Here is a 10264-nt window from a genome sequence, read left to right on the forward strand (position 1 = left end):
GGATCACATGGTCAATTTAATGATGGTCAGAACATCATGGCCTTGTAACTTGTGTTATTGGGGTTGAGGTGTGTCAGAAGTGCAGGAAAATACTATTCGGACCCGGCAAATTGCTCAGTAGTAGGGGGTGGGTTCAAAAAAACCGAACACAGAACCAAAGTTAAAAAATCGAAAACCGAAAAAAGACCGAACCGAACTTTATTGGTTTTGTTTCGTTTTGGAGGTTCGAAAACTAAGCCAAACCTAACCAAACCCAATCCCTTTACATTTCATGAATGTTTGCCCATGATGTTTCTTTTGTGAAACTTTGTTGCCAAGTTTAGACATACTTGGTTCATTTAGGGAGGATATTCCATTGGTTATAGAAGAAAGTTTTGGATGACTATGGAACTTGGAAGAGCTTCTTTATTTGTTTGCTTTTGGAATGGATATTGTGATCATTTTTCTTTACAATTGAGATTGTTGATAGACTAAGATTGGTTTATATGATCTCGTATATGTACAACTACCTTCCCACTTTTCCCATTTTCTTATTATTAGTCTACCAATGCAAACCTCTTTTCTTATTTTTAGTTACAATTCCTTGGGATTACTTGCATAGAAAAACATGCAGTGGTATGGATGAGTTACACGTACGACATTGCCCCCCTCGGGGTCACCCCGTTTTATTTTAAAAATAAGTATACCAAAGAATTTTACTCCAAATCACAAATCACGAGCAATGCTCGCTCGATGAGTTAAAACTAGTGGCATACGATTACCCCAACATTGCGAGATGGCCAAGAAATTGTAACAAGGACCCAGGCCATAAAGCGGCAGGGTACACAAGGATATTGCACGCATACCCATAATGGCCGATATCAATTCCGTATATAATATTATGTAAAAACATACGGGAGACCAATGAGGCAAGTGAAAGGACAAATATCCTACACAGAAAACACTGTATCACAATACAAACGCTGAACGTTATTGCTTCTGAAAACATTTGTTAGGAACATTGCCTTGAAGATCCTCCAATTACTATTGCCCTGATAAAAAAATCATAGAGATGAAAGTTTTTCTTCGAGGGATTCTCTAACTGCCTTCAATAGTAATGGCATTAGTTTCTGATTTGTGACGATTATGCCCGTATCAAGATCAAGATACTTCCCCTTTGAGAAATCCAACGGGTTCCCCGCAGCATCTGCGACCACACCCCCAGCTTCTGAAAAGTTTCATTCAAAAACCAGCGTCAGAATTGCAGAAAATGTTTTCCAAATATAAACCCTAAGACTGCATCCCGAAAACAAGAAAACTATCAACTTGTTCTTGAATTAGTAGCTTTTTCTATTACAAGGATAAAAATAGAGTTTTCCTCAACGATTCCTAAGAGAGGAATACTTTCAGAAGATCGCTCATGCAATTTTGAAGTGACTGGATAAATATACAATCAATGAAGTAATTTCATGAAACATCTTTTCTTTCCTGACCTAAATACAGAATGAAACTAACTGAATCCAACATAAGGTAAGTTATGTATGGTTTAATCTTCGGGTCCGGCTACACTGTTATGTCCCACTCAATGGTACGGGTTTTATGCAAAGATCAGATGGTCGCAAGACCCATTAGATTCTTATATGCAAGATCTAACCGTTTATTTTTTACGACAAAACTCAGTGGTAATGTACCATGGAAGAATTGTTAATCTTCTATCCATAGAGACTTCCAGTACCAATCTACCCAGGGTAGCAGCGGTCCTACTCATGACAGAAAAGGGAAAAAAAAACCTTTTCTCTAATCTCCTATTTCTTATCTTTTTATTAATACACCACATTTTAAACAACAGAAAACTCCCCTAAAGCCCTTTATATAGGCCAGGCTTCCTCATTAACTATATAAATGGTGCATAGTCCAGGTGATTTCTCAAGAGAGATTACACGAGACACGAGGAGTAAGCAAAGTTCGCCAAACCTCGCTAAATTCTTTGTGTTTATGTATTGCGTGTTTACTTTATTGTTCATATGTTTCACATAGCATCATCTTATATGTTTGCATAACACTGGAGACTATCGATAAACAAGATCAACTAAAGGGCATACATCTTATATGTTTGCATAACACCAGAGACTATCGATAAACAAGATCAACTAAAGGGCATAAAATTAAAATCAAGAGGAATCCCTTTTTGAAAACAGAGAAATGCCCCTTCTGTTCAGCTCATAACCAATGGTTTAAAAGGCTCGCCTCAGGGTGCGCCTAGGCGCCCTTTGAGGCTGGACGTGAGGATTGCTGCCTCTGTTATGAGGGAGTGGGCGGAAGGTGTCGCCGGAGCCGCCTAGGCGGCGGAGGCGGTGCCTCAGGGGGTCCAAGCGTCTGTTTGACTCCCACACCCAAATTTTGGGTAGGGTTTTAACTGTCTCATACCTCTTCCTTGCACTATTGTCTCTCTGTCTTTTTTTTTTTTTCTGATTTTTATTTTTTTATATAATCGATGTGTGTGTTGTCTGTGTGCATTGTTATATGTGTGCTCATTGTGCTTTTCATCCTCTATTATATATATATATATGTGTGTGTGTGTGTGTATTTATAATATATGTGTGTGCTCAGGGTGATTATTGATTAATAATCTTCTTTTTTTTTAATATAATATATGTGTACGCTCAGTTCAGTGTATATATTAAAAAATTTAGGTCCCGTGAGGCTTCGCCCACGCCTCATGCTTTTAATACATTGCTCATTACTGATGTGGGGATATATATATTGGGTTTAGGCCTTAGGATTAAGGTTTCTATCTAAATTCCTAACAATACATATCCACAACTATGAGTTTCAAATGACATGTCTAAACATACCAGCCTCTGGGAATGTGTGATCCAAATATCGTTTGCATGATTGCATTGCATCCAAAGGTCCACACCTTAACTTTATAAACTCAAACTCATCCCTAACGCTTACAACTTCATCCTCCTGAGAGGGCTCGGAGGTCACGGCCTACAGGCTATTCTATAAAGCATGGTCCAAGAGCTATGTTGATATATAATAAGAGAAGAAATAACAGTTTACCAGTCACGACAATGCACCCAGCAGCATGATCCCATATTTTTTCACGATATCCTTTATGGGGGAAACGAAGATATATTGCTCCATCTCCTCTGGAAAGTGCTCCATACTTTGCCTGGCTGTCAATTCTAACTGGCGAGGCTTTGACACCAAGTTTCTATTCACAAAATAATGTTTGACTACCAATATTCAATAGAAAACACACACAACCTAAATCGTTTAAGGGGAACAGACAAACACAGTACCTGAGCAATGCTGCTAGACAAGTCATGCAAGGAGTGTGCTGCTTCAAAAGATTCGAAAAACGAAGCTTCTTCAGGATTTTCAGTAGCGCTGACATGCACCTGAAGCACAGTAATAACATTAATTCTGTGAAACCTGTTCAAATAAAGAATGCAATGAGTTATCTATAAGTGCTAACCTTTATCGGGTACGAACCATCCAATGGCTGCATATATGTTCCGGTACCAACTGTAGCAAAGAAAAGACAACCAACTTTATCATATGAAGAATGCTGATTATTGCCACTAATGGATGCAAGAGGAAGATTTGGACAGGCCAGGACACCCAACACAACTTTTCCTTCATCCAGCAATCCCAATGCTATGGCATATTGATCTCCTCTAACAAACCTACAGCAGAATCAGCTATTTATCATGGCAGGTTCATAAGCATATTAAATCAATACAGAAAACAGGTTAGCAAGTGAATCAAAGAAAACGTTTGACAAAAAAAAAAAAATGAATCAAAGAAGAAAACTATAAACTAATACTAAAACAAGCTGCACCCTACCAAATAAAATTTCAGCAAATTATAATAACTGCCAACCCACAGTGGATTTAATGATCCAAACCATCCACTTCTTAATCCTTTATTCAAGGATCATCTTACATAAAATCAACTACATCTGAAATCATTTAGTCACCTAAACTTGATCAAATAAATCAGATGAAACTGAAGTGTTGGATAATGGACAACAGAAGATGCTATTTGTTTGATGAGAAATACAAAGGAATGTCAGAATAAGGTCTAGCGGAGATGCCCATGTATCACATAGGAGGGGAAGAGTAGTCAAACAAACAAGCTATAACCACAACAATTAAATGGTCAAATGATTTAACATTTTACTTTCTTCTTTTTTTTCTTTTTTGCATTTATTGTTCTTAAAAGGGATGTAAATTTAGACAGTTCAAACCATTGGACCCGTGTGTGTGTGTGAGCGTATGTGGGGCTTCCTTAACAACCAACTTGATCACAATGCCTATTGTCTGTCACATTTCAAATTTTACTATGTATCAAACTTTTCTGCATGGTGACTTGCTTCTTAGTGATGGAAGCCAAATAACATCTGAAATAGACAGTTTGCTTTTCATCCTAAATTTTCAAATTCAAAACTGAACACGGTATGAAAATAGCCGTATTAAAAAGAAAAGGTGCTTGAGAAACATCAAAAAAGAAAAAGTAAAACGGAGATCAGAAATGATCAGTTAACGGAAAAGATACCATGTTCTATAAAGGAATAGCCAAGGAAAGACTTCTGTCGCACTCCAAATGGAAAGATTACAGCTTAGTTTAAAAGAATGCATGGTCGTACACTAGGAGCCTGACACTTCGGCATGTTGAAGGAAATGATTAATAGCTTTGAGATAATTCCGTACATATAATATGCATAAACAAAAGTAAAAAAACTATGCATGCTTATATATTGAAGTACCATATATAGACTTCATCAATTCATGTTACATGCATCCCTCATACATGCAAGACATGACAGAAGGATAATCACATAATTTGAAATGAAATGGGTACAGGACAAAATGGTCACATCATCTCCAAATCATCAAAAATTACAACTTTAAATGGAATGGACCTTTAGAAAGCATTCTTCTTAACTAATGACTTAAGAGACGTCCATCTTACCGATGACAAGATCTCTCAAAATATGTTCAGAAGCTTACCCTTTGGTTCCGTCTATGGGATCTAGAACCCAGTGCTGGCCGCTAGAACCACCTTCAGATTTCCCATTGTCAATAGCTCTGAGCACATCTTCAGTGGTTAAATTAGAAACACTGGAAAAGTCACTGTTGGCAAGAGTATCATTAACAAGTTTTTTTATGCGCTCTAGTGTTTCCTGCCCACTTTCTTTCCGAAGATCTCCTGAGTCCTAAAGAGATTTAAAAGTTAGAAGTAGGATTAACAATTCAAGGGAGAAAAAACCCAGAATCTGAATGTCACTTTATCAGCAAAATAGTACATGCTCACCTCCTCGGCCACAAGCGAGAACGATTCACAAGGAAGTTCCCTTTCCAGTACCAAACTCGCAATAGCCTGTGAACCTGGGAATCACAGGTTCATAAAATAAAAAGAAAGAGGCAGTCAATCACAGTTGCTTTCATATTGACAAAAAAAAAATTTAAAATTAAAAAGTTACAGTTCCTTTCATATTCAGCCTAATTTCTGAGTTAGTGTATGTGATTTTTCTCTCAAGACTGAATCACAGCTTCAGCATCCAGACTAAAAAGCATTATCAGATATCATGAATATAAAACTATAAATAGAAACAAATGATTGTTGACAGTGAAACAATAAGAAATATGACAATTGCAATGAGAGTTTCAATTATATGTCAAACAACTGTTTCTACTTTTCTAGGAAAAAAATTATAAAACATCCCAAGCATCTGCTTTTGGTATTAGGTGGAGACAAAAACACTGGGGCTTATGGGCAATCCAATTAAGGGACCTAGTCATTTTGATAGAAACGTAACGTGCTCCACTTTCAAAACATTCAAGGATAGCGTAGATTGAATGTAAAACCAAAAAAAAATATGGGGGAGAAACAATAAAAGCTTACTGTGAAACATGGAAAAATGAAATGGAGTGTCTATACTACAAATTATGATATAATCATGGCCAATTTAAAGTAATAATAACCATTCACGTGTGCAAGAGAAAATTTATGGACAGGCTCAGACAACCTGACCATTAAAATCTGGGTGTGACAAAAAATTGTCTTTCCTAGGGCATCATATCAACCTTCCATCAGCACACTAACCATGGTGAGGCAGATCAGGAAAACTTAAAAGTATATAGAATTTCTTGCAGTGCAGTAAAGGATAAGGAATTAAATGGACATCTGTGCAGATGTTGCATTTACTTCTCTCCCGTTCTATACAGACATGTATGTCTAGTATAGCAAAAAATTTTGACTTCCTTTCATACCAGCTAATGGAATGAAAACTACTTTTGGGAAACATTTAATGAGACGGTAGAAAGTTTGAGGTGATGTAAGTTTGACAAGCATTAAATTATTCTCGTCATCTATTCATATATCTAGACATTTGAAACTCTTGGCCACAAAGCACAACCAGACTTCAATGGTCACTATACAAAGAGCAAGGAGAATACCCATGATGCAAGTATTGAACCCGCAATCCATAATCCGTACAACAACAAAGCTTTATTCCACTCAGTGGGGTCGACTGTATGAATCCTAGAACGCTACTGAGCTCGGTTTTGCGTCAAGTCTTCCATTAGCTCCAAGCACTTCATATCTTTTCCTAAAGTCTATTTCCAAGTCTTCCTAGGTCTTCTTCTACCCCGTTTTCCCTAATGCTCAAATCACATTTTCTAACCGAAGCATTTGTAGATCTTCGTTTCACATGTCCAAACCACCTTAACCGATTTTCTCTCATTTTATCTTCAACTACGGCCACTCCTACTTTACATCGTATCCTGATTCTTAATCCTGCCCTTTCTCATGTGCCCACACATCTAACGAGACATTCTCATCTCTACTACACTCATTTTTTGTGCGTGTTGGTGCTTGACCGCCCAACATTTCATTCCATAAAGCATTGCTGGCCTTATTGTCGTCCTGTAAAATTTCTCTAGAGCTTTAGTGGCATATGACGGTCGAACAACACACTTGATGCACTCTTCCACTTCATCCATCTAGCTTGTATTGTATGGTTGAGATCTCCATCAAATTCTCCATTCTTTTGCAAGATACACTCTTTAGTACTTCATGATCTACAATCCTCACCCCTATTTCATTTGGACCCCCATTCCTACTAAACTTGCACTCCATATATTCTGTTTTTGACCTACTTAGGCAAAGACCTTTGGATTCCAACACTTCCCGCCAAAAATTAAGTTTCACATTACTCCCTCAAGCATTTCATCTATCAATACTATATCATCTATGAAAAGCATGCACCAAGGGATATCATCTTGAATACGTCCCATTAACTCGTCCATAATCAACGCAAAAAGGAAAGGACTTAAAGGTGAGCCTTGGTGTAACCCTATGGTTATGGGAAAGCTTTCAGTTTGTCCTTCATGAATTCTTACTGTAGTCCTTGCTCCATCATACAAGTCCTTTATTGATTGGATATATGCTACTCACACTCCTTTCTTCTCTAGAATCCTCCAACAAATTTCTCTTAAGATACTATCATAGGCTTTTTCCAAATCTATAAAGACCATGTGCAAATCCTTTTGCACATCTCTATATCCTTCCATCGATTTTCATATGAGATAAATTGCCTTCATAGTTGAGCGCCCTGGCATGAACCCGAATTGATTGTTTGAGAACCGTGTGTCTTGCCTCAATCAATGCTCAATTACTCTCTCCCAAAGCTTCATTGTATGATTCATTAACTTAATACCCTATTGTTCATGCAATTTTGTATGTCGCTCTTATTCTTGTACATAGGCACCAAATTGCTTTTTTGCCACTCATTTGGCATCTTCTTCATTTCCAAAATTCTTCAATGGATAAAAGATAATACAAGTATTGGTATGTACTAATATTATTCAAGGTGGACCATATATTGAAGTTCGTATCAGGTTCATTGGCATCAAATAATGATCTAAATCTTTTGCTACTTTCTATGGTTAAAACCAGTAAGCAAGATGTTGGAGTTCAGTACAATGGATAATTAAAATTCTACAGTGACTTAAAAGCATTCTTGAGGCCAACATATTAAAGAAAATTTTCTAAATGCATACTGTGTCCAACCTTTTATATTTACTTATAGTTAATTGTAAGAAATCTGCTGTTTCAAATATTTTCCACAATAAAATCTAAGTAACAAGAAAGTAACTTTTCAGTTCTTTTGGTAAGAGAGACTCATTGGAGTCTCTAGACTCAACAACATCTGAAATGTCAATGATTGGTTAACCAACATTGTGGATAATTGTGCAGAATTTATGGTCTTCAGTCATGAACAAAAATTCCATTATGTAAAGATTTGTTTGCCAGCGAAACTTTACTTCCAGCCAAGTAGTATTGCAACGTTTACTTTCTCAATGCATATTAACAAGATGGCACATATTTCATTTCATTATTCACAAGTAATTACTTTCTTCTTAAAATATTATAACAACGTGATGAACAATTTATCTTTGTTTTCCATTAATGGTTCGGGACCAGATATATATTTCACATTAAAATGTTGGTCAAAGAAATACAGGCTGACAGATTTATAAGCCAGGCAAGAAAACCTAGTATCAAATAATTCAGCAAAACCTTGCCACTTCCTAAGGAGGGAATATCAACTGCTTAACCTAGGATATTATCTATATGCAAGAAAATATGAGCAGAACTTTTCTTTTTCTATTTTCGAGAAACATCTAATGAAAACCGAATTCCCTAACATATTAGTTCAAGTGGTGGAGGGCGGGGGAGCAGCAGTAGTCGATGGATTTGAATCTTGCCAGCAGTGACAATTTAGTAATACAAAATAATTAAACTTCTTTTCTTCAAAAAGAGAATTAGTAGAAAGTTGTGCAATACTAAAAGCATAGTGTGGAGCTACAAGATAGCTTCAAAGCAAACTGCAGATGACTGTGATTCATTATAAAACACCCCCAAAAGAAAAAGAAAAAACAATATATATATATATATATATCTAAACAGATCAAGTGTAAAAGACGATCATCAACAAAAGAGTTTGTAAACATACCGTAATCCGCCACTGTAACTGGACTTTTATCTGATTTTGAATGAACATCTGACTGCAATAGGGCCTTTTGCACCTTCTGAAGCAGAGAAAACCAATAACTGAAGTCAACTTGGGATGACAGATTATATTGCTACAAGCGTAGTAGAAATGAAAATAACAATGATAATTTCAGTGCTCAGTGCTAACTCACAAATCGTAAGCCAAAGGGAAACAATTTTCATACGACAACAGACATTATAAGGCTATAAGACGGGATTATATATTTCTCAATTTGCCCTTCATATGACTTTAGAAAAGGAATATTTCTCGCCAGGAGCTCCTTATAAAATCATATAGTATATCACACTTGAATTATAGTGGTGTTCACATCAAAGATCCTCTCTTTTATTCCTCAGAGTTGTATAGACATGAGTCACATACTCACTTGTATACACATTCATACATTGGCCATGGGTCTACTTAATGAGCAATCTGGGTTGAAATACAAGCTTTCTGTTTCTTGGAGATGGTAAACAAATACAACGGCGGATTCATTGTCCAATAAATGCTTAAATGGCAAAAGAATTGGCAAATTCACGACATGGGTTTTGCTCAAACAAATGTTTTGCATTCTGAGTTGGTCGCAAATTACATTATCATGCTCCGAATTCGAAGCGGACTCAATCGACAATTTATGCTCTGGGTTTCCATTCTTAAAGTCAACTCTCAAACAAAAAGTGATGAAATCAGAGAGAGAGAGTATTGCCTGGCAGAGGAGAGCAGCGAGTGAGGCAGCCTTTTTGGCAGCAGCGAGCTCCTTTTCGTAGGACATTGAAGAAGAAGAAGATGATAAAGCTGTTGCTATTCTTCCACTTCCAGAGAAAGCCCTTTTGGTAGGTGAGAAAGAGAGTGAGAATGCGTGTGACCTGATGAATTCGGGCTCTGAATGTCGTAATTTGGGCACTGCTCTAAACCAATTTATAGCCATCTCTCTCTCTCTTTCTTCTTACTCGGTAATTGTATCACACCAATTATTTTGCTGCAGGTGCAGGGGACTCTATTATTATTAATTTTCCTTTTGAGGAAATTTTCATTAAAATATTAGAAAATGGATAACAACTGCATTCTGAATATATATGCCACTCATTATCGAAATTTACCAATTTATTAATTTTTTCGTCATTCAAATAAAAAGGGAAATTGATAGAAATGAGCCATTTCTTTTAGAGAAATTGATACAAATAGGTTATTTTCTTATTCTTGTGATCAAAATAG

The 10264-nt window shown here is 36.6% G+C and overlaps 1 protein-coding gene across 1 annotated transcript; it reads right to left on the bottom strand.

Moving 5' to 3' along the window:
• Positions 1-848: 848 nt before the first annotated feature.
• LOC126617864 (SAL1 phosphatase) lies at positions 849-10028 on the bottom strand. Its single transcript, XM_050285956.1, has 8 exons — positions 9756-10028; positions 9011-9086; positions 5305-5378; positions 5001-5206; positions 3464-3674; positions 3288-3386; positions 3046-3199; positions 849-1207 (listed from the first exon to the last, which is right to left on the bottom strand). Exons 1-8 carry the CDS (start codon positions 9975-9977, stop codon positions 1044-1046), a joined length of 1206 nt encoding a protein of 401 aa, XP_050141913.1. The 5' UTR covers positions 9978-10028; the 3' UTR covers positions 849-1043.
• Between the last annotated feature and the right edge of the window lie 236 nt (positions 10029-10264).

Source organism: Malus sylvestris, chromosome 1 (assembly GCF_916048215.2).
Source record: "Malus sylvestris chromosome 1, drMalSylv7.2, whole genome shotgun sequence".
Taxonomy (NCBI): Eukaryota; Viridiplantae; Streptophyta; class Magnoliopsida; order Rosales; family Rosaceae; genus Malus; species Malus sylvestris.